This window comes from Solanum verrucosum, unplaced genomic scaffold (genome assembly GCF_900185275.1).
Source record: "Solanum verrucosum unplaced genomic scaffold, falcon-dt-bn FXZP01000172.1, whole genome shotgun sequence".
Lineage (NCBI taxonomy): Eukaryota > Viridiplantae > Streptophyta > Magnoliopsida > Solanales > Solanaceae > Solanum > Solanum verrucosum.
Genome location: NW_026020299.1, coordinates 694,380 through 719,688, shown reverse-complemented (window position 1 = coordinate 719,688; position 25,309 = coordinate 694,380). Strand labels below are relative to the sequence as shown.

The following is a 25,309-nucleotide window of genomic DNA, read 5'->3' as shown; positions in this document are numbered from 1 at the left end:
TTACATTCCTCCACAATTTTCACATCCTCAGGAGCACCCAAGTATGCCTTGATTCGCTGACCATTAGTTTTGAACCTCTCTCCTTTCTCATTTTCCAATTCAATAGCACCAGATTGAAAAACCTTTGTGACTTTAAAGGGTCCAGACCATTTAGACTTCAGTTTTCCTGGAAACAGACGCAGTCTGGAGTTGAAAAGTAACACCAAGTCACTAGGAGTAAAGCTCCTTTTCTCAATATTCTTGTCATGATATAGTTTCATCCTCTCCTTATACAGTGCAGCCCTCTCATAGGCCCTCAGACGAAACTCATCCATCTCATTGATTTGATCTAGCCTCAAGTTTGTGGTTTCGCTCCCATTTAGATTCAGCTTCTTCAACGCCAGAATGCTCTATGCTCAAGCTCAACTAGTAGATGACACGCCTTTCCAAACACCAATTGTTATGGAGACATACCAATAGGTGTCTTGAAAGCTGTCCGATATGCCCATAGGGCATCATCTAGCTTCCGTGCCCAATCTGTCCTGTTGGCATTCACTGTCTTTTCCAATATTGTTTTAGTTTCCCTGTTGGAAACTTCCACTTGACCACTCGTTTGTGGGTGATAAGGTGTTGCCACCTTATGCTGTTTTACTCCATACTTGGTTAGAAGTGCACTAAAGACTTTGTTGCAGAAGTGAGACCCACCATCACTGATAATGGCTCTGGGTGTTCCAAACCTTGAGAAGATGTTATTTTTCAAGAACCCAACGACACTCTTTCCATCATTCTCAGATAATGCAACAACTTCAACCCATTTTGACACATAGTCCATAGCCACCAGTATATATTTCTTCCCATATGAACTCACAAAGGGACCCATGAAGTCAATACCCCACACATCAAACAATTCCACCTCTAGAATAGGTGTCATGGGTAACTCACGGCGACGAGAGATGGCTCCTTGCCACTGGCACACATCACAACTCCTTACTATATCCACTGTATCTCGATGAATGGTAGGCCAGTAATACCCACACTAAAGTATCTTGTGAGCTGTTCGAGCACTACCATGATGACCACCAACTGGAGATGAGTGACAGGCCTCCAAGATATGCAACATTTTGGCTTCCGGAACACAATACCTAATTATATTGTCAGCACACACCCTGTACAGATATGGTTCATCCCAAAAGTACTTGTCTACATCATGCAAGAACCTTTTCCTTTGCTGATATGTTAGTCCATTGGGCATTAAGTCACTGACCAAAAAATTAGCGTAGTCAACAAACCAAAGAATAAGGTCAAAAGTAGCAGCTAATACCTGCTCATCCGGGAATATGTCATCTATATCGAGCCAAGTTCTTCCTTCTTTGTAGCTTCCAACCTAGACAGGTGATCAGCTACCTGGTTCTCACAACCTCTCCTGTCTTTCACTTCGAAGTCAAACTCTTGAAGAAGCAATACCCATCTGATCAGCCTAGGCTTGACATCTTTCTTTGCCATGAGATATCTCAAAGAAGCATGGTATGTGTGAACTATCACTTTAGTGCCCAGAAGATAAGCTCTGAACTCTTCAAAAGCATACACTACAATTAATAGTTCCTATTCAGTGACTGTGTAGTTTCGCTGTGCCCCATTTAGCGACTTACTAGCATAGTAAATCGGATGGAACATCCTGTTGCATTTTTGTCCTAACACAACTCCTAACGCAGTCCCACTAGTATCACACATCACCTCAAATGGCTCCGCCCAGTCTAGGCCAATAATCACTGGTGCTGAAATCAGTTTCTCTTTTAGGCACTCAAAAGCTTTAAGGCATGTCTCATCAAAGACAAATTTCACCTCTTTCTCTAAAAGCTTGCAAATGGGGGTGTGCAATTTTTGAGAAGTCTTTGATAAAACGCCTATAGAATCTTGCGTGTCCTAGGAAGCTTCGAACACCCTTCACACAGATTGGCGGAGGTAATTTTTCAATCACCTCAATCTTAGCCTTGTCGACCTCAACTCCTTTCTGTGACACCTTGTGTCCATGGACTATGCCCTATTTTACCATGAAGTGGCACTTCTCCCAATTTAACACTAAGTTGGCTTCCTCACATCTCTGTAAAGCCCTGCTAAGATTCAACAAACAGTAATCAAAAGTATCGCCTACTACAGAGAAGTCATCCATAAATACCTCTAGAGTGTCCTCAACCATGTTTGAAAAGATGGACATCATACACCTTTGAAATGTGGCTGGTGCATTACATAGTCCAAATGTCATGCGTTTAAATGCAAAGGTGCCATAAGGACATGTGGAGGTGGTCTTTTCCTAATCTTTAGGTGCAATTGATATCTGGTTGTAGCCAGAGTATCCATCTAAGAAACAGTACCATCCTTTACCTGCCAACCTATCAAGCATCTGGTCCATGAAAGGCATGGGGAAATGATCCCTCAAAGTCCACTTGTTCAACTTATGTAATCCATACACACTCGCCATCTAGTGACCGGTCTCTGTGGGACTAATTAATTCTCGGCATTCGCTACCACAGCCATGCCTCCCTTTTTAGGCACACTTTGTACTGGATTGACCTAGTGACTATCAGAAATAGGGTAGACCACCCCAACATCTAACTATTTGATTATTTCTTTCTTAACGACCTCTTGCATAGGTGGGTTCAACCTCCGTTGGTGTTCAATACTCGGGCTGCAGTCTTCCTCAAGCTGAATTTTATGCGTGCAAATACCTGGAGGTATTCCAATTATATCAGCAATGGTCCATCCAATGGCTCTTTTGTATCTTTTTAGCACCTTGATCACCTCTTATACCTGCTCTTCATTCAAATCTGCAGCCAATATCACATGTAAAGTGTTATTAGTACCCAAGAATACATACCTGAGGTGATTGGGTAACTGTTTCAGCTCTAACACTGGTGGCTCCTCAATGGATGGTTTTGCTGGAGGCTTGGCATGTTTTTCTAGTCCAAGTCCAATTTGTTTGGCGCATACGAATGTGTTCCCATACCCTGCAATGAATTCACGGTCTCTACATAGTCAGACCGGAAATCCACACCAAAGTTCATCAGTACTGTTGTTAATGTTTCAACAACCATTCTCTCTTCTATAGGTACCCTCATGTCTTTATCAATGACCATCTTTATTACAGATATCACATTCATATCTCGTGGTTGTTTTATTGACCTGCAAATGTTGAACCTTACCTTATCTGTGTTGAGTCTGAACTTCAACTCTCCTCTCTCAACATCCACTAAAGCCCTTCCTGTGGCCAAAAAGGGTCTTCCCAAGATTATGGGAACCTCAAAATTTACTTCGCAATCCAGAATCACAAAATCAGCTGGAAAGATGAAAGTGTCCACCTTTACCAGTACATCACATATGATTCCCAGTGGCCTCTTTACTGACCTATCAACCACCATCAACCTCATTGATGTATATTTTAGTACTCCCAAACCTAACTTTTTATAAATGGCTAAAGGCATCAGATTTATGCTAGCTCCCAGATCACATAAAGCTTTTGCAAACTTGATTGACCCAATGGTGCATGGTATTGTGAATACACCTGGATCCTCCTTTTTCTGCACCAGAGATCTGGTAGTAATGGCACTGCAATGATGAACATCGTTAGAGAAATCATGACTTACAGTTCTTTTCTTGGTGACCAAGTCTTTCATGAACTTGGCATATCCTGGCATCTGCTCTAGGGATTCAACCAATCGAATGTTTACTGAAAGTTGTTTAAGCATGGTGAAGAATTTCGTAAACTTTCCATCTTCAGCTTTCTTTTTGAGCCTTTGAGGGAAAGGATGAGGTGGCCTGGGAATTTGCTGTAAGGGCAGGTGTTCCTGAACCTCTTTCTCTTTTCCTCTCAAATGTTATACTTTAGGTTGAGATTGTTGAGCCTCTCCTTGATCATCTACCGGTATATTCTCATCCTCCTCTCTGCTAGCTTGCTCCAAGACCTGTTCATACTTGGTACCTGCAGAAGAAGGGTCAGAAAGAACTTTACCACTCCTGGTGGCGATGGCGATGCAGTGTCCTTTCTTCTTAGGATTTTGAATGGTATCAGTTGGTAGTGATCCGTTCTTTCTCTGATTCATTGAGGCTGAGAGTTGCCCCAACTGCTGCTCTATTTGTTTAATGGAGGTGGTGTGAGAGTCCACCAACTGACTCATGCTCGGGAAGTCACCTCTCATTTCTTTCACCCCTGCATCGGTTGACTCAACCTTCTGAAGTACCTTAGCCATCATGTCCTCCAGCTTGGAACCGTTAGAACTACCACTCACCCGGTCTCTATTACCTGGAAGTACATATACACCACTGCGGTCATTCCTATACCCCTCTCTGTTTTGCCAGTTTCTTTGATCTCTATTTGTTGGCCTTTCATACTGACCATCCCTAGCATAGCTCCTACCTGCATTTCCAGAATTGTAACCTTGATTTCCAGAGTTATATTTCTGAAAACCTCCTTGATTCCCCGAATAGTTATCTTCCTCATCAATGTCAAGATCCTGATCCTCATACATGTGCTACTGTCCCACAACATTCACCTTTTCAGACTTGGCAACAATGTGCTTTGTAAGCAAGTCTATTTGAGTCCTCATATGTGCCATGTCTTGGTCCCTTTCTTCTTCTCTCTTCCTTTGTTAGCTGAAAGCTCAAATGTATACCCGAGCTCTCCTACCTATGCATCTCTAGTGTACCATGCTCTGTTGTTCTTTGAGACCTCATCTAATAGCTGCATGCTTTCTGCAAATGGGTTTCTCATAAATGAGCCTCCACAAACTGCATCAACAACAGGTTTAGTAACATAATTCAGAGACCTATAAAAGGCATGTTTAAGATGCCTTTCGGTAAGATCATGGTTGGGGCATTTCTTTAACTTTTGGCTGAACCTCCACCAAGTATCATGCATGGCTTCTCATGGTAGTTGCTTGTGTGTACTAATCTCGTCCTTCATCTGCAGCTCTTTTGATTCTGGGAAGAATCGTTCCAGGAAAGCTTCCTTCAACTCATTCCAAGTTCTGATGGAGTCATCTGGCATCTCATTCAACCAGTTAGTCGCCTCTCCAATAAGAAACAATGGAAACAACCTCAATCTCATTGCTATTTGATTTACCCCAGAAATCTCTTGTGACTTACAGATAGCCACAAAGTTCACCAAGTGCTGATTTGCATCATCACCAGTTGCACCCCTAAACTACCCTTAAGATTCAACAATTGAATCATAGTGCTGGTGATTGTGAACTTAACACCTGGAGGTAGTTCAGGTAACACTATCGCTCCAGTGGCTCCAGCTCCATCCAAATCTGCATCATCTTCATCATACATCATGTGTGCTGGATGCTGAGCTCTACCCCTTGGAGCTATTGGTTGGCGCTGGGGAGGGATCAATCCATCCACTCCTCTATTCTCATCTACCACCCTAGGTTGGTTGTTGCCACCGTTCTGCTGAACACCTCTTGCTGCAGCTTCAGCTTTTAGTCCCAACCTTTGTCTTTGTGCCTCCAGTTCTTGTGCATTCAACATTTTTCGAAGAGTCTTTTCGAGTTCTGAGTCGTAAGGGATCAATGACCTCCTTTACTCCTGGTACTTGGCATACACAGTAGCACTCACCTGAAAGAGACACAAACACAGAACAAAACGTAAAATTAGGAAATATAACTACAAATTGAATAAAAGCTAGTAAAACATTTATGAATTGAAATTCCCCGGCAGCGGCGCCAAAATTTGATACGTCCAAACTTACACCCCAACTAAGGAGTGTAAACGGTCGTTGTCAATTTACAGAACTCAACCACAGTTGAGGTCAATCCCACATAGAATTTCTTTACAGATAAAGTTTCACTGTCGTGTTTACTCAATTTTTGTTACTATTTCCTAAACAATTAACAAGAAAAGTAAATTTGGGTCTGATTGAAAAGTATTCTAACAAAACTTAGTTACACAGTTCACAAAAGATCTCATTGTAAGTTGATTCAATTAATTTAAGGAAACCAGGTGTTGTGTTCACTATGACATCAATTATAATGCTCTCCCGTAAATTTAGTGTTAGGTAAGTCAATATTTACAGAACCTTTGCGAATTAAATAAATCTAACGCTTCTCAGCCTAATCAAATAATATTCACTCTAATTCTCTTGAACGTAAAGTGTTATAGATATTGGACTTCGCTCAATTTCATATGGTGTTAAAGATCTCTTCTCTCGAAATATTACTTTAACTCCAATCCGTAAACTTAGTTTAGCTTTTTCCCAGCTAATGTTTTTCTCTCGAACAAACACCAGATACAGGCCTGTCTAAAGCGTGCACTCAATAGACGGAAATGATAATGGAAGCTGTAAACTACAGGTTGTAAACAAAGATTGCCTTTTACTTATTTTACGGAATCGCAACTAGAATGTCATCATAGATCCCACACACCCAGTAGTGAATTTTAGCCACTCATGTTTTTACGCAAAGAATCAATACTGTATAATGGAAACATGTTATGAGGTACTTACAAAAATAACTGGTAAATCAACAACCATTTGATAATCTCAAGATCGAAATGAACAACTTCCAACTGATCATAATAATCTGAATCCCAAAATCCCAAAACTAAAAGTAATCCACCGTCATTTGTTCTCTAAAATGTCAGATACCCGATAATGCCTTCAAAAACGACCTAAAGTAATTTCAAAATAGAATGTTTAAAATGAGTCCTAATCAAATTAAGACTGAATTATTGGGTCTTGTCACGGCCTTTACCACGACCCGTCGAGGTCTTCACGGCCCGTGAAGACCTCCGTGGTCTTGCCTTGGAGCATCCCCAGAGTGGGTCTTCAAACTTGGTCATTGGAAAATGTACCACGAGAGCTACCACGGTCCGTAGTGATGACCACGGCCCGTGAAGTCCTCTGTGGTCTTGCCTTTGAGCTTCCACAGAGTGGGTCTTCAAACTTGGTCACTGGAAAATGTATCACGAGATCTACCACGGTCCGTAGTGAGGACCACGGCCCGTGAAGTCACCCGTGGTCTTCACTTCGGCTTCAACCTTCTTTCATCTCTTTCCTACTTTTATACTGGTTCAACTTCACGGTAGGTACCATGGTCCGTGGTAAGAACAACGGCATGTATACCCCTCCGTTGTTCTTGCTCTTTATCTTCTCAAGGCCCAGTTTTGCCCCACTTTCATGAGCTCAACCACGGACCGTTATGAAGGTAACTGTTCGTTACATCGAACACGAACTTCACTTGGTCGACATCAGTTCTGCTTCATTTTCTGTACAACCCAAAATCTGCCTACACAATTAACAAACCCATAAAATAATCCCAAAATATCATTTAATTCCAGTATTAGTTCATAGTTATTAAGCATCAGATGTGCCACGATTTCGAGGAACATCAAGTGTCAAGACATTCTTCCATGAATATGCACTTATTTCAAGACTTAATATGTAATCTATGGGAATTCATGCTTAGCACTGAGTGGATATGAATATGAGATGGAAGCTTATACGATAGTTGAGTCCGGCTTTCCAAATGAGATGGAAACCTTCTACCTTAGTTGAGTCCAGGCTTCTAGAAGCAATCTCCTTATACCATATACTATGTGCCCACATAGGTCTTTAACTAGTGGATCCACCTAACTTAAGAGTATGGTCCTACCTTAGGCAAGTAGAACAACCCCTTTACGGTGTGGGGTAGAAACCAGATTCCATGTTAGCTCACATGGTCTATGTCGGTTAAGGCTTATTTCCACTAGTACAATAATATGAACAAGAATATGAAATATGGACTATGGTTACTTAAGAAGCTTTACTTCATATGGGTGAGATTATGGGATTTTACTCATGCATTGCACAAGTATGATTTGAAGGTGTCTATGGTATGTCCCTTTTATGATGTGATGATCTATGAGTTGATGTCACGACCTGAGAGCACCCCCTAGTCGTAACACCGCGTACTTGACCCCGAAGGGGTCTCATACAATCCCTTAGTATATTCGTCATAACATAAGACATATAAAAATTGCGGAAATTTAAAACTTTTCTTTACAATTGAAGTCTCTTATAAAAATGAAAGAGTATCTATGACACTATGTCTCAAACCATCTCATTACTTCGGATAAAACTCTTGAATACAAAACTTAGGGACACGACCCTTACAAAGTCTAAAAACATAAAGGTAAAGACAATAAAGGACATAAGGTTGAGCCCTCTAATACAATGAGGACTCACCATTCTTCTTCTTCTTGATCTCTTATGAACCTAGCCCCGAGGGTCGAATCCAAAATCTCCAAAGCCTACACTTATAGAAAATGTAGAAAGAAAGGGGTTAGCACGAAAACGTACTAAGTATGGAAGCCATGCACAAAACCATTTAAAACATGCTTGAAAAGGGACATTTCACTTGAAATCATGCTTTATGCTATTTTGAACATCATCTTTGAAATAGTTAGAGAATGTAACCAATAAGGCAACTCACATACATTTCATCATAACATAAGAGATATCATTACAATCACAAGCGTAGTCTCCAATATCAATATAACACACATCCCAATCTCAAAAATACATAGCCTCCAATCATAAAGTAGTATAAGACAAATACCAAGATTATCTCATCATTAAGTAATCTTCACATAAATACTCCTATGAAACACTTGTACAACATAAGCCAATATCACATTCCTACTCATTTCATGATAAAGTCATTACCTTAGTAACCCCTAAAGAACACTTCTGCAATGTGTGGTTGGCATCCCATAATTCCAACCCTACTAAGCACTCTTTTGAGGCTACTTTGGTTATGCAATTTATCTTTAAGCCTCAATATAATCAATAGTCACAATTAAGGAAGTAGTCATGTACATTACTTGAATTATAAGGAAAGTCAAGCATAGTAATAACTCAAGGGAGCATGCAACAATTCAATAATCATCATTTCATAAAGACACCACCCATAACCCCCTTTCAAGTTCACTTGTGCAATGTACATATGAAGTCCCATACCCCCATATATACTAACTAAAGCCATAAAGAAGTCACAAGTGTAGCCTCCTACATAATCAACATCATAATAGGTGAAATCAACCTTAACATCATTCATAAGTTGTTATACATAAATGACTCACACAAGAACTCCTCTTAGGACCTACTTGTGCAATGTATAGGTAAAGTCCCATACCCTCACCTATACTAAGAAGTGCCCCTCAAGAAGCCTTAATTAAAGTTTATATTCTTAATCATAGGTCATAGTCATATCTTATTTCATATTCTTAAAACATAGGGAGATTAGCAATAACCGACATAGACCATGTGAGCTACATGGAATTCAATGTTCTATCCCCACACCGAAAAGAGGTGTCTCACTTGGCTAAGGTAAAACTAACAATATTAGCGTCAAGGTGGATCCACTAGCTAATGACCTATGTGGGCACATAGTTACAGAACAAGGAGATTGCTACTAGAAACCTGAACTTGCTAAACGTAGAAGGTTTCCATCTCATGAGACATCATATATATATCGGGAACCCGGACTTGCTAAACGTAGAAGGAACCCATATGGGAAGCCGAACTTGCTAAACGTAAAAGCCTCCATCTCATACTCATGTTCACTCGTGCTAAGCCTAATTCCCTTAAATTAACTTTAAGTCTTTACTTATGTTTATTATTCATAGGATAGTGCACTTAGGCATTCATCATAAACTACATTATATTAGCTCAAGGATTCATTAGGAGAGAAGAGCCTCTCGACCTTAGGATCAAGAACATGTGAGAATGTTCCTTCATATCATAGTCATATAGTATTTGTGAGAATTACCTTTCATTCGACCTACCAACACTACCATAATCATACCATAACACTCATGTTCATATCATAGCATAACATACATGTTCATATCATAGCATACTTGAACATAATTAGGGTTGTAGGGGAGAGGGATCATAACTCAACACCACAATTCATAAATCAAGTAAGCACCTCCACCATAAGTGGAGCAACAATTCTATAGAAAACTACTCATCAAATTGAAAACCTTCATTCATAGCCTTCAAGGCTTTCTTCAAGATTCAACCCTATTTTCTTGACATTCATACATCATATAGGATAACATCATATATAATAATGAATTATATAAAAACATGCTAGATTCTCATCCTTCATTCATCATTCAAGACATACTAGGGTTTAGATTTGTAAAAGAAGGGAAATCATGGATCTAGTGGGATTGTTCAAAAACCATAGACATTACATGAATTCATCCACAAACCTTCATATATAATCATAAACAAGTCAATTCATGTCATTAAGCTTTACTTATGATCAATACAATACTAGATGATCTAGTCTAAGGCCATCCATCAAGATCTAACCCTAAATAACTAGAATTACCATGTTAGATAGAGAGGCATCATGATTTAATAGCATAATAAACCTAAACACAATTTATTATTAAGCTTCGATGATCAATCAAGTCACATCATAGTTCATAATTTAGGAAGAAGGGGAAATCATGGGTCCAAGGGAGATTTTACTCAAAATACATTAATACTTCATTAATTCAATCATAAATCATCCAAATCAATCATAATAAATCTAAATTAAACAATTTATTTCGTTTGGAAGAAGACCCATGACTAGATGTGAAAACCCTAGATTTGGGGTAATTTGAAAACATAGTTGAAGGGGCTTCTTGGTGATAGCTAACCAAGAATAAAGAGCTCCCATACCTTAGACTTAGGATCCTTCCAAATTCGAGTTGAAAAGCTCCTTCCTTCAAGCTTTACTTGATCTATATCTAGGTCTTCAATGGAGGCTTTTTGAGAGAAGAGTTTTGGAGAAAACTTTGGGGTAAAGTTAGTTATGATTTGGGGTCTTAAGTTGAATGAGTTAAAGTGATTAGTTTAGGGTTTAATAAACTTATATAGGAGGTAATTTAACTAATTAACCAACCTATATTAACCCCTAATCAATTAACTAATTAATTCCCAAACACCTAACTTAAAACTAAATCTCTTAAAATTAGCAGCACCTACGCCCCTCCACCTACGGACCGTAGGTGGAGTTACTGAACGTGGATGACTTCCGTGGTTTGGGTCTGAAACTCTAAATGTTGCAGGCTCCTTCAAAAACTAAGTATGGAACCACGAGCTCCATCCACGGACCGTGGTAAGGTCTAAGGGGGCGTCACTTGCTTCCATAGATCACCAAAAGCTGTTTTTAGGGGACTTGTTTTGGGGGCTGTTTTGGGGGAGATTTTGTAATGTGTTGAAGGCTTAGTTTAGGGGGTCTATTAACTGCTTATAGTAGGTTAATTAATTAACTAACCATCCATTCTAACCCCTAACCTATGTACTTACTTAACCCCCTAAGCTCGAACTAAAAGCTGTAAACATACAGCTCAGCCTACGGACAGCCTTCCACGGACCGTGGACCAGTCTACTGGCCGTGGTTGGTGGCTGGAGCTTAAAATGTTGCAGGCTTCATGGGAGACTAAGTATAGGACCACTCCCAAGACCTACGGGGCGTGGTTTGATCTACTGGGTGTGGAAAGCAACCATAGATCACACCAACAAAACTGAAAGCTTGCTGTCTAGACAGCTTTGGAGGGACTGTTTTGGGGTCCTCTTCAAGGACCCCTTGGGTGGTCCTTGGGGAGTCGTATTCGGAAGTTTAACCCCTAAACATGATTTTATAAGTGTAGGAGTCACTTCTACAAGTTTTCACCCTCAAACAACACTCCAAACTTCCACAACAAGACCCTTACAACTCACTAGTTCAAATGACTAGTTTCCGGACGTAATAGTCGTTTCTTAACGTTTGACCTATAAAATTATCAAACTAACTTGAAAAGCCTTTTTTCATCATTTAATAAAGTTTTCAACTATAAACTCACATGTGAGTCTCTAGTTTCACCTATTTGATTCCATTAGACTCTACCTAGGTCTTACTAGATTTCCGGGTTGTTACAGTTGATTATGCTTATGACTTATGCTTTTCCACTGTCTTCAAAATGGTGCTTTGACTTAGAAAATTGCATTCATTCAACTAAAATGTCCCTGTTAGCATGTTTTCATGATTTTATGCATGGCTATCATACTTAGTGCATTTTTTTACTAACCCATATTTTCCTACTTTTTCCCCAAATGTAGGGTCTGGTTCTCAAGGTGGTCCCCATTGTGGCTAGAGCTTGGAATTGATCATTCTCCTTGCTTGTTTGGTGAGTCCTCATGATTCGAGGATGGATACTATCATTGTAGTTTCATTCTTGTATTTTTACTTTTGGATTATGTCGTTTTGGTTGTGACCCTATTTTGACTCAAGTATTGTAATAAATGACTAATTGAGACCAGTCTAGACTTTCGCTTTCCTTAATGAAAATTTTGGACTTGAAATGTGTTTTTACTCTTTATAGTTATATGTTTATGTTATGATATGCTAAGTGTCTTACATGGTGCCTTTCGTGGTTCTATGTGCCTTGTTACGTTTAGGGCATACCCGTGTGTAACGACCCAAGCCTACACTCCAGACGCAATACAACGTGCAAGACTTCGAAGAGCCTCATACAAGCCTCATAGCATTCATAATATAAGACATAATAAAATGGTATGGATTTTAAAACTTTTATCCATACAATCGAAGTTTTTATTTAAAAACAGCGGAAGTCTAACTTTGTCTCACATGGCCATCTAATACAATTGAGAATCAATAAGGGTCACAACCCTTTACAACATAGTCCGAAATGTAAAATGACATGAAAGAAACTAGAAAAGAATAACTCTCGTCCTCGAACCATGAGAACCTACCACTAGCTTTGGAGAATAGTCAATCCAAGCTTTGAACCACATAAATCACCTTAAGATCCGGAACCTACACTTTGTAATAATGTAGAAGAAATATGAGTTAGCACAAAAATGCACTAAGTATGATAACCATGCAAAAATAATGCTAAAAAGGACATTTTAGTTGAAAACCATGCTATATGTCAAGTTTGAGAAACATTATGAACTTTAGTATAAAAGCATAGGACACAAGCATATTCAACATGTATATCATTATAACATAATAGAACCATCATCTTAGGCAACCCTAAGTTATACTTGTGTAATGTATAAATAACATCCCATAATACCATTCATACTAAATACTACTTTGAGGCCACCATAAACATACTTACCATTCTTCATTCTCATCTTTAGTTAATACTCAAAGACAAGGAACATTCATATTCAATAAGTCATGACAAGGAAAGCAACTCATAATAACAACCCAAGTAAAGAATTCATCATTACATTTAGCCTTTAAGTCAACATTCTCATTAGCATCATTATAAGCACATTCATTTCATTAGACATTATGACATTCAAGAAACACACCATAGCCACTCTCAAAGCCTACTCGTCCAATGCATGAATGACATCCCATACTACCATCCACACTTCATAGAACCTCTTGAGTAACCATATCACATAGCTCACATGATGGGAATAAGCCCTAACCGACATAGACCATGTGAGCAAATCATGGTATCTGGTGTCTCCCACACCGTAAGGGTTGGTCTACTTGCCTAAGGTAGGACCAGTAATTTAGCTTAGGTGGATCCACTAGCTATAACCTGTGTGGGCAAATAGTTATGGGATAAGAAAGTTGTTACTTGAAACCCGGCCTAACGTGGGGAGAGCTTCCACCTTGCCATACCCACTCGGTTCTAATCATTTAATTCCCCTAGAGTAGTTCATTCTCCTTTTAACATTATTATACATGAGAAGGATGCCATTGGACTACCGACCCAAGGTACATTATTACACACATGAAAGGGATACCATTAGGTCTACCGATTCAGGTACATTATTAAACACATGAAAGGGCTACCATTAGGTCTACCGATTCAAGGTACATTATTAGGATAACTCATTGAATCCTCATGAAAGGGCTACCATTAGGTCTACCGATTCAAGGTTAATCATTATAGTAGTTCATAGGCTCATCATGAAAGGGCTACCCCATGTCTACCGATTCAAGCCAAAGCCTAGAATACTCCATTAGTCATTTATGAAAGTGATGCTACTTGGCCTACCGATTCAAAGTTCATTAAGTCAAGATACTTTAGTTACACAAGAAGAGGATGACCTGAGCCTACCAATCCAAGGTATACCAATCAAGATCACTTTCAATTACACAAGAAGAGGATGCCCTAACCCTACCAATTCAAGGTGTATCATTACATTGAGTAAACTTACACAACATGTCATCAACATTCACAAGTGTATAATTGAGCATAACCTTTCAACAACCTGACAATTGCATTATAGTCATAATCACATTACTTTCATTGAAATCACAAAGCATGTACATAAGCATCATGATTATACATCAATCTTCATAATTTGCCCTTCAAGGACCATGAACATAATTCACCAACAAATCTAGAATTACTAAAATTAGTTATGGATACTGACATAATTCATGTAATTAAACTGCTACAAGAACAATTGCATAGTATTCAACTTACTACAATTTACCCACATCACATAGTCATAAATTAGGGTTATGGGGAATTCAAGGATTCATGGGAGATTTTATCTTAAAACCACCATAAAACATAAATTCAATCTTAATATATGATAATTAAATCTTTTAAAACGTTTTGAGAAGGAATCCATGACTTAGAATGAAAACCCTAGGTTTTGGAGAATTTCCAACTTTGAAATTGAGAGTTTGAGGGCTTCATGGATGAAAGCATTCCATGAATCAAGACTACCATGCCTTAGATGAATAAATCCAACCGAAATAGTGTGATAAATCCCCTTACTTAAAGCCCTAACTTGATCTTCCTCTCCTTCTTCAATGGAGTTTTTAGAGAGAAATTTTTTGGAAAGGGTTAGGTTGGTTGTGATTTGAGTTTGGGAGTTATGAGGTAATGAGTTAGTTAATTGCTTAAAAAGTCTTAAATAAATCTAAATAATCTATATAAAATGACCCTATATTAATCTAACTTAATTAGGAATTACCTAAGCTACCCCCACCTTGGTCGAGACTAGGCAGCAACACAAGCCCCTATCTACGACCCCCACCTACGGGGCGTGGATGGAGCCACAGACTGCACTGGTCAATCGTGGGTCTAGGGATGGGGCTTGAAAACTTGGGGGAAGTCAGGCCATGACCTACGACCCCCACATACGGGGTGTGGGTCCACCTACTAGCCATAAGTGCCATCGTTGGTTGCCCCTTTTGGGCAATCTTGGAGAGTCTTGGGGGTTAGGCTTTAGGGTCCTCCTCAAGGACCTTTGGTTGGTCCTTGGGGGGTCGTACCTTGACATTTAACCCCTAAACCCCTCAACCTTAGTTCGAGAAGCCATTTTACACTTCTAACCCCACATCAAACTCTAAATCTCTCACGTAAGGCTCTAGTTTCACCTACTAGTTTTCTGGGGTGTTACAATATCTCCCCCTTGGGAATATTTTTCCTCGAATGACATTTCTAAACACTTTTTGGAATTAAAGACTCAATACTAGAAGCCCATTATGCATGAAACACCATAAAAATGCACAAAACAAGGAGGAAACATCAACTTCATCTCAATATTCTCAATGCAACACAAGGAAGTAGAAACTACATCTAACAACCCATTATGCATGAAAACTTCAACATTTCTCATTTCATTGGAGGATTCTCCTTCTCCAACTCAAAGCATGCTCATCATAACATCCTGAAGAAAATAGACAACTCATACTAAATGTACATCAACATGAGGAACATAAATCATGAAAACCCATTTTCTTATTAAACATGAATTCATCAAGAACATGCATAACATAAAGATACCATGGAAACACATAATCACACATGATTCCAAAACATGACAAGCCACAAGGAACTCTTTGTCTTAAGCTTGACTAGTAATAGAAGAAAGAGATAAGGATATCGGAACTCTCAACAACATTGCCTTCCAAGCACACAATCTCCCCCTTGGAAGTAAAGCCATACTAAGGCTAACATGAAAATCTAGAAAATAGCATAGTGACCTTAATAAAACATTTAAATCTATAAGGAGTTATCAACATACCGGTGTCTTCATCCGGAAGGGCTCCTTTGTCCTCTCTAGACCGGAGTGCATAGAAACGACCATGATTTGGAGGAATGGGAACCATGCCATTAAGAGAAGTTTGTTTAGCCTCCCTTTCTTTGGCCGTGAGTGTAGGTCAATCTTTCACATGATTATCACTCTTTCCACAACCATACCACCCATTTGTACCAACTAGGCACTTCCCATGGTGCTTCTTTCCAAATTGGTGCAAGTAGGTTTAGGAAATGGAGACCCACTACCTTTCTCTTGGTTAACCCTAGGAGTGCTTGAAGAATCTTGGTTAGAAGATCTCTTTTTGAACCTTGGTTGAACTTGTTCATCGGACTTAGCTCTTTTCATCTCCCTATTCTTTTTCTTGATTTTTGACTCTTCCATTTGTTGGCCAAACCCCATAAGCCTAGATATATTCATATCCTTATGGAGCATTGTCGTACGACATTCTTCCTCAACTAGGTCGAACACACCCATCACAAATCTACTCATCTCATCCCTCAGCTCCGCCACCATAGATGGAGCATACTTAGACAGAATAGTAAATTTCAGAGCATACTCTTGGACACTCATGCTACCTTTCCTAAGGTTTATGAATTCCTCTACTTTAGCCTCCCTCAACTCACAGGGGAAAGAACATATCAATGAATGCTTTCTTAAACACCTCTCAATCAATGGGACCCGCTCCTACCGACCTATTTTTCTTCCATTGAGTAAACCAAACTTAAGCTACATCCATTAATTAATAAGCGGCTAGCTCCACTTTTTCTACCGAAGTGACCCTCATAGCATCAACTACCTTATACACCTAATCCACAAATTCTTGGGGATCCTTTCCCACCTTGAAACCAAGAAACACCGGAGGGTTCATCCTAACAAAATCCTTCAACCTAGAAGTCATAGTGCTCACATTAGGGTTCACATGAGTCCCACCATCCCTATTGGCTTGGGCCATCATAGCTTGGGCTAGAGTTGTCACGAGTTGAGCCATCATTAGAAGAGCCAACCTAACTTCCTCATTCGACATGGCCGGAGGGTTAATTGGAGCTTGATTCCCTTGGGGAACTTGGTTCACTTGAGGAGCTTGATTCTCTTGAGAAGCTTCTTCATTGACATTGTTGCCCTCCATTCTCCTTGCGTTTGCCCTTCGTGTATTCATATATTGAAGACACAAAAGACGAATTAGGAGATGGACTTGTAGAGTTAAACTCTATGGCACGACTTAAGAATAATGAAAGAAGTGTAGTTTCCTAACAACTTATAGCCTCTCATTCATAAATGAGGTGCGCTTCACGCTATGAACAAGACTCTACTAGACGTGGCTTATGAGACATCATCCTAAAAACCATCCCAAAATCTTATGCTCTGATACCATGTTTGTCACGACCCGAGCCTACACCCCGGACGCAACACGACGTACTAGACTCCGAAGAGCCTCATACAAGCGTCATAGCATTAATATCATAAGACATAAGAAAATGGTACGGAATTTAAAACTTTTATCCGTACAATCGAAGTATTTATTTAAAAATAACGGAAGTCTAACTTTGTCTCACATGGACATCTAATACAATCGAGAATCAATAAGGGTCACAAACCTCTACAACATAGTCTGAAACGTAAAATGACATGAAAGAAACTAGAAAAGAACAACTCTCATCCTCGAACCATGAGAACCTACCACTAGCTTTGGAGAATAGTCAATCCAAGCTTTGAACCACATAAATCACCTTAAGATCCGGAACCTACACTTTGTAATAATGTAGAAGAAATATGAGTTAGCACAAAAATGCACTAAGTATGATAACCATGCAAAAATAATGCTAAAAAGGACATTTTAGTTGAAAACCATGCTATATGTCAAGTTTGAGAAACATTATGAACTTTAGTATAAAAGCATAGGACACAAGCATATTCAACATGTATATCATTATAACATAATAGAACCATCATCTTAGGCAAACCTAAGTTATACTTGTGTAATGTATAAATAACATCCCATAATACCATTCATACTAAGTACTACTTTGAGGCCACCATAAACATACTTACCATTCTTCATTCTCATCTTTAGTTAATACTCAAAGACAAGGAGCATTCATATTCAATAAGTCATGACAAGGAAAGCAACTCATAATAACAACCCAAGTAAAGAATTCATCATTACATTTAGCCTTTAAGTCAACATTCTCATTAGCATCATTATAAGCACATTCATTTCATTAGACATTATGACATTCAAGAAACACACCATAGCCACTCTCAAAGCCTACTCGTCCAATGCATGAATGACATCCCATACTACCATCCACACTTCATAGAACCTCTTGAGTAACCATATCACATAGCTCACATGATGGGAATAAGCCCTAACCGACATAGACCATGTGAGCAAATCATGGTATCTGGTGTCTCCCACACCGTAAGGGTTGGTCTACTTGCCTAAGGTAGGACCAGTAATTTAGCTTAGGTGGATCCACTAGCTATAACCTGTGTGGGCAAATAGTTATGGGATAAGAAAGTTGTTACTTGAAACCCGGCCTAACGTGGGGAGAGCTTCCACCTTGCCATACCCACTCGGTTCTAATCATTTAATTCCCCTAGAGTAGTTCATTCTCCTTTTAACATTATTATACATGAGAAGGATGCCATTGGACTACCGACCCAAGGTACATTATTACACACATGAAAAGGATACCATTAGGTCTACCGATTCAGGTACATTATTAAACACATGAAAGGGCTACCATTAGGTCTACCGATTCAAGGTACATTATTAGGATAACTCATTGAATCCTCATGAAAGGGCTACCATTAGGTCTACCGATTCAAGGTTAATCATTATAGTAGTTCATAGGCTCATCATGAAAGGGCTACCCCATGTCTACCGATTCAAGCCAAAGCCTAGAATACTCCATTAGTCATTTATGAAAGTGATGCTACTTGGCCTACCGATTCAAAGTTCATTAAGTCAAGATACTGTAGTTACACAAGAAGAGGATGACCTAAGCCTACCAATCCAAGGTATACCAATCAAGATCACTTTCAATTACACAAGAAGAGGATGCCCTAACCCTACCAATTCAAGGTGTATCATTACATTGAGTAAACTTACACAACATGTCATCAACATTCACAAGTGTATAATTGAGCATAACCTTTCAACAACCTGACAATTGCATTATAGTCATAATCACATTACTTTCATTGAAATCACAAAGCATGTACATAAGCATCATGATTATACATCAATCTTCATAATTTGCCCTTCAAGGACCATGAACATAATTCACCAACAAATCTAGAATTACTAAAATTAGTTATGGATACTGACATAATTCATGTAATTAAACTGCTACAAGAACAATTGCATAGTATTCAACTTACTACAATTTACCCACATCACATAGTCATAAATTAGGGTTATGGGGAATTCAAGGATTCATGGGAGATTTTATCTTAAAACCACCATAAAACATAAATTCAATCTTAATATATGATAATTAAATCTTTTAAAACGTTTTGAGAAGGAATCCATGACTTAGAATGAAAACCCTAGGTTTTGGAGAATTTCCAACTTTGAAATTGAGAGTTTGAGGGCTTCATGGATGAAAGCATTCCATGAATCAAGACTACCATGCCTTAGATGAATAAATCCAACCGAAATAGTGTGATAAATCCCCTTACTTAAAGCCCTAACTTGATCTTCCTCTCCTTCTTCAATGGAGTTTTTAGAGAGAAAATTTTTGGAAAGGGTTAGGTTGGTTGTGATTTGAGTTTGGGAGTTATGAGGTAATGAGTTAGTTAATTGCTTAAAAAGTCTTAAATAAATCTAAATAATCTATATAAAATGACCCTATATTAATCTAACTTAATTAGGAATTACCTAAGCTACCCCCACCTTGGTCGAGACTAGGCAGCAACACAAGCCCCTATCTACGACCCCCACCTACGGGGCGTGGATGGAGCCACAGACTGCACTGGTCAATCGTGGGTCTAGGGATGGGGCTTGAAAACTTGGGGGAAGTCAGGCCATGACCTACGACCCCCACATACGGGGTGTGGGTCCACCTACTAGCCATAAGTGCCATCGTTGGTTGCCCCTTTTGGGCAATCTTGGAGAGTCTTGGGGGTTAGGCTTTAGGGTCCTCCTCAAGGACCTTTGGTTGGTCCTTGGGGGGTCGTACCTTGACATTTAACCCCTAAACCCCTCAACCTTAGTTCGAGAAGCCATTTTACACTTCTAACCCCACATCAAACTCTAAATCTCTCACGTAAGGCTCTAGTTTCACCTACTAGTTTTCTGGGGTGTTACAATATCTCCCCCTTGGGAATATTTTTCCTCGAATGACATTTCTAAACACTTTTTGGAATTAAAGACTCAATACTAGAAGCCCATTATGCATGAAACACCATAAAAATGCACAAAACAAGGAGGAAACATCAACTTCATCTCAATATTCTCAATGCAACACAAGGAAGTAGAAACTACATCTAACAACCCATTATGCATGAAAACTTCAACATTTCTCATTTCATTGGAGGATTCTCCTTCTCCAACTCAAAGCATGCTCATCATAACATCCTGAAGAAAATAGACAACTCATACTAAATGTACATCAACATGAGGAACATAAATCATGAAAACTCATTTTCTTATTAAACATGAATTCATCAAGAACATGCATAACATAAAGATACCATGGAAACACATAATCACACATGATTCCAAAACATGACAAGCCACAAGGAACTCTTTGTCTTAAGCTTGACTAGTAATAGAAGAAAGAGATAAGGATATCGGAACTCTCAACAACATTGCCTTCCAAGCACACAATCTCCCCCTTGGAAGTAAAGCCATACTAAGGCTAACATGAAAATCTAGAAAATAGCATAGTGACCTTAATAAAACATTTAAATCTATAAGGAGTTATCAACATACCGGTGTCTTCATCCGGAAGGGCTCCTTTGTCCTCTCTAGACCGGAGTGCATAGAAACGACCATGATTTGGAGGAATGGGAACCATGCCATTAAGAGAAGTTTGTTTAGCCTCCCTTTCTTTGGCCGTGAGTGTAGGTCAATCTTTCACATGATTATCACTCTTTCCACAACCATACCACCCATTTGTACCAACTAGGCACTTCCCATGGTGCTTCTTTCCAAATTGGTGCAAGTAGGTTTAGGAAATGGAGACCCACTACCTTTCTCTTGGTTAACCCTAGGAGTGCTTGAAGAATCTTGGTTAGAAGATCTCTTTTTGAACCTTGGTTGAACTTGTTCATCGGACTTAGCTCTTTTCATCTCCCTATTCTTTTTCTTGATTTTTGACTCTTCCATTTGTTGGCCAAACCCCATAAGCCTAGATATATTCATATCCTTATGGAGCATTGTCGTACGACATTCTTCCTCAACTAGGTCGAACACACCCATCACAAATCTACTCATCTCATCCCTCAGCTCCGCCACCATAGATGGAGCATACTTAGACAGAATAGTAAATTTCAGAGCATACTCTTGGACACTCATGCTACCTTTCCTAAGGTTTATGAATTCCTCTACTTTAGCCTCCCTCAACTCACAGGGGAAAGAACATATCAATGAATGCTTTCTTAAACACCTCTCAATCAATGGGACCCGCTCCTACCGACCTATTTTTCTTCCATTGAGTAAACCAAACTTAAGCTACATCCATTAATTAATAAGCGGCTAGCTCCACTTTTTCTACCGAAGTGACCCTCATAGCATCAACTACCTTATACACCTAATCCACAAATTCTTGGGGATCCTTTCCCACCTTGAAACCAAGAAACACCGGAGGGTTCATCCTAACAAAATCCTTCAACCTAGAAGTCATAGTGCTCACATTAGGGTTCACATGAGTCCCACCATCCCTATTGGCTTGGGCCATCATAGCTTGGGCTAGAGTTGTCACGAGTTGAGCCATCATTAGAAGAGCCAACCTAACTTCCTCATTCGACATGGCCGGAGGGTTAATTGGAGCTTGATTCCCTTGGGGAACTTGGTTCACTTGAGGAGCTTGATTCTCTTGAGAAGCTTCTTCATTGACATTGTTGCCCTCCATTCTCCTTGCGTTTGCCCTTCGTGTATTCATATATTGAAGACACAAAAGACGAATTAGGAGATGGACTTGTAGAGTTAAACTCTATGGCACGACTTAAGAATAATGAAAGAAGTGTAGTTTCCTAACAACTTATAGCCTCTCATTCATAAATGAGGTGCGCTTCACGCTATGAACAAGACTCTACTAGACGTGGCTTATGAGACATCATCCTAAAAACCATCCCAAAATCTTATGCTCTGATACCATGTTTGTCACGACCCGAGCCTACACCCCGGACGCAACACGACGTACTAGACTCCGAAGAGCCTCATACAAGCGTCATAGCATTAATATCATAAGACATAAGAAAATGGTACGGAATTTAAAACTTTTATCCGTACAATCGAAGTATTTATTTAAAAATAACGGAAGTCTAACTTTGTCTCACATGGACATCTAATACAATCGAGAATCAATAAGGGTCACAAACCTCTACAACATAGTCTGAAACGTAAAATGACATGAAAGAAACTAGAAAAGAACAACTCTCATCCTCGAACCATGAGAACCTACCACTAGCTTTGGAGAATAGTCAATCCAAGCTTTGAACCACATAAATCACCTTAAGATCCGGAACCTACACTTTGTAATAATGTAGAAGAAATATGAGTTAGCACAAAAATGCACTAAGTATGATAACCATGCAAAAATAATGCTAAAAAGGACATTTTAGTTGAAAACCATGCTATATGTCAAGTTTGAGAAACATTATGAACTTTAGTATAAAAGCATAGGACACAAGCATATTCAACATGTATATCATTATAACATAATAGAACCATCATCTTAGGCAAACCTAAGTTATACTTGTGTAATGTATAAATAACATCCCATAATACCATTCATACTAAGTACTACTTTGAGGCCACCATAAACATACTTACCATTCTTCATTCTCATCTTTAGTTAATACTCAAAGACAAGGAGCATTCATATTCAATAAGTCATGACAAGGAAAGCAACTCATAATAACAACCCAAGTAAAGAATTCATCATTACATTTAGCCTTTAAGTCAACATTCTCATTAGCATCATTATAAGCACATTCATTTCATTAGACATTATGACATTCAAGAAACACACCATAGCCACTCTCAAAGCCTACTCGTCCAATGCATGAATGACATCCCATACTACCATCCACACTTCATAGAACCTCTTGAGTAACCATATCACATAGCTCACATGATGGGAATAAGCCCTAACCGACATAGACCATGTGAGCAAATCATGGTATCTGGTGTCTCCCACACCGTAAGGGTTGGTCTACTTGCCTAAGGTAGGACCAGTAATTTAGCTTAGGTGGATCCACTAGCTATAACCTGTGTGGGCAAATAGTTATGGGATAAGAAAGTTGTTACTTGAAACCCGGCCTAACGTGGGGAGAGCTTCCACCTTGCCATACCCACTCGGTTCTAATCATTTAATTCCCCTAGAGTAGTTCATTCTCCTTTTAACATTATTATACATGAGAAGGATGCCATTGGACTACCGACCCAAGGTACATTATTACACACATGAAAAGGATACCATTAGGTCTACCGATTCAGGTACATTATTAAACACATGAAAGGGCTACCATTAGGTCTACCGATTCAAGGTACATTATTAGGATAACTCATTGAATCCTCATGAAAGGGCTACCATTAGGTCTACCGATTCAAGGTTAATCATTATAGTAGTTCATAGGCTCATCATGAAAGGGCTACCCCATGTCTACCGATTCAAGCCAAAGCCTAGAATACTCCATTAGTCATTTATGAAAGTGATGCTACTTGGCCTACCGATTCAAAGTTCATTAAGTCAAGATACTTTAGTTACACAAGAAGAGGATGACCTAAGCCTACCAATCCAAGGTATACCAATCAAGATCACTTTCAATTACACAAGAAGAGGATGCCCTAACCCTACCAATTCAAGGTGTATCATTACATTGAGTAAACTTACACAACATGTCATCAACATTCACAAGTGTATAATTGAGCATAACCTTTCAACAACCTGACAATTGCATTATAGTCATAATCACATTACTTTCATTGAAATCACAAAGCATGTACATAAGCATCATGATTATACATCAATCTTCATAATTTGCCCTTCAAGGACCATGAACATAATTCACCAACAAATCTAGAATTACTAAAATTAGTTATGGATACTGACATAATTCATGTAATTAAACTGCTACAAGAACAATTGCATAGTATTCAACTTACTACAATTTACCCACATCACATAGTCATAAATTAGGGTTATGGGGAATTCAAGGATTCATGGGAGATTTTATCTTAAAACCACCATAAAACATAAATTCAATCTTAATATATGATAATTAAATCTTTTAAAACGTTTTGAGAAGGAATCCATGACTTAGAATGAAAACCCTAGGTTTTGGAGAATTTCCAACTTTGAAATTGAGAGTTTGAGGGCTTCATGGATGAAAGCATTCCATGAATCAAGACTACCATGCCTTAGATGAATAAATCCAACCGAAATAGTGTGATAAATCCCCTTACTTAAAGCCCTAACTTGATCTTCCTCTCCTTCTTCAATGGAGTTTTTAGAGAGAAAATTTTTGGAAAGGGTTAGGTTGGTTGTGATTTGAGTTTGGGAGTTATGAGGTAATGAGTTAGTTAATTGCTTAAAAAGTCTTAAATAAATCTAAATAATCTATATAAAATGACCCTATATTAATCTAACTTAATTAGGAATTACCTAAGCTACCCCCACCTTGGTCGAGACTAGGCAGCAACACAAGCCCCTATCTACGACCCCCACCTACGGGGCGTGGATGGAGCCACAGACTGCACTGGTCAATCGTGGGTCTAGGGATGGGGCTTGAAAACTTGGGGGAAGTCAGGCCATGACCTACGACCCCCACATACGGGGTGTGGGTCCACCTACTAGCCATAAGTGCCATCGTTGGTTGCCCCTTTTGGGCAATCTTGGAGAGTCTTGGGGGTTAGGCTTTAGGGTCCTCCTCAAGGACCTTTGGTTGGTCCTTGGGGGGTCGTACCTTGACATTTAACCCCTAAACCCCTCAACCTTAGTTCGAGAAGCCATTTTACACTTCTAACCCCACATCAAACTCTAAATCTCTCACGTAAGGCTCTAGTTTCACCTACTAGTTTTCTGGGGTGTT

At 39.2% G+C, this 25,309-nt stretch overlaps 2 protein-coding genes across 2 annotated transcripts; both read right to left on the bottom strand.

The window, feature by feature from the left end:
- Positions 1-439: 439 nt before the first annotated feature.
- LOC125834821 (uncharacterized) lies at positions 440-2,458 on the bottom strand. Its single transcript, XM_049513975.1, has 6 exons — positions 2,362-2,458; positions 2,030-2,214; positions 1,629-1,836; positions 1,384-1,565; positions 1,064-1,300; positions 440-946 (listed from the first exon to the last, which is right to left on the bottom strand). The coding sequence occupies exons 1-6, from the start codon at positions 2,456-2,458 to the stop codon at positions 440-442; spliced, it is 1,416 nt and encodes a 471-aa protein (XP_049369932.1).
- Positions 2,459-2,636: 178 nt separating this feature from the next.
- LOC125834820 (uncharacterized) lies at positions 2,637-4,502 on the bottom strand. Its single transcript, XM_049513974.1, has 4 exons — positions 3,858-4,502; positions 3,160-3,803; positions 2,788-3,004; positions 2,637-2,705 (listed from the first exon to the last, which is right to left on the bottom strand). Exons 1-4 carry the CDS (start codon positions 4,500-4,502, stop codon positions 2,637-2,639), a joined length of 1,575 nt encoding a protein of 524 aa, XP_049369931.1.
- Between the last annotated feature and the right edge of the window lie 20,807 nt (positions 4,503-25,309).

Coding starts and splice junctions, on each gene's coding strand:
- LOC125834821 (XM_049513975.1), bottom strand. CDS start 2,458: ATGGCGAGTGTGTATGGATTACATAAGTTGAACAAGTGGACTTTGAGG. Junction 2,215..2,361: donor GATGCTTGATAGGTTGGCAG/GTAAAGGATGGT, acceptor GTAATGCACCAG/CCACATTTCAAAGGTGTATG. Junction 947..1,063: donor AGGCCTGTCACTCATCTCCA/GTTGGTGGTCAT, acceptor GATGTGTGCCAG/TGGCAAGGAGCCATCTCTCG.
- LOC125834820 (XM_049513974.1), bottom strand. CDS start 4,502: ATGTATGAGGATCAGGATCTTGACATTGATGAGGAAGATAACTATTCG. Junction 3,804..3,857: donor CTCAACAATCTCAACCTAAA/GTATAACATTTG, acceptor CTGCCCTTACAG/CAAATTCCCAGGCCACCTCA. Junction 3,005..3,159: donor GTAAGGTTCAACATTTGCAG/GTCAATAAAACA, acceptor CTGACTATGTAG/AGACCGTGAATTCATTGCAG.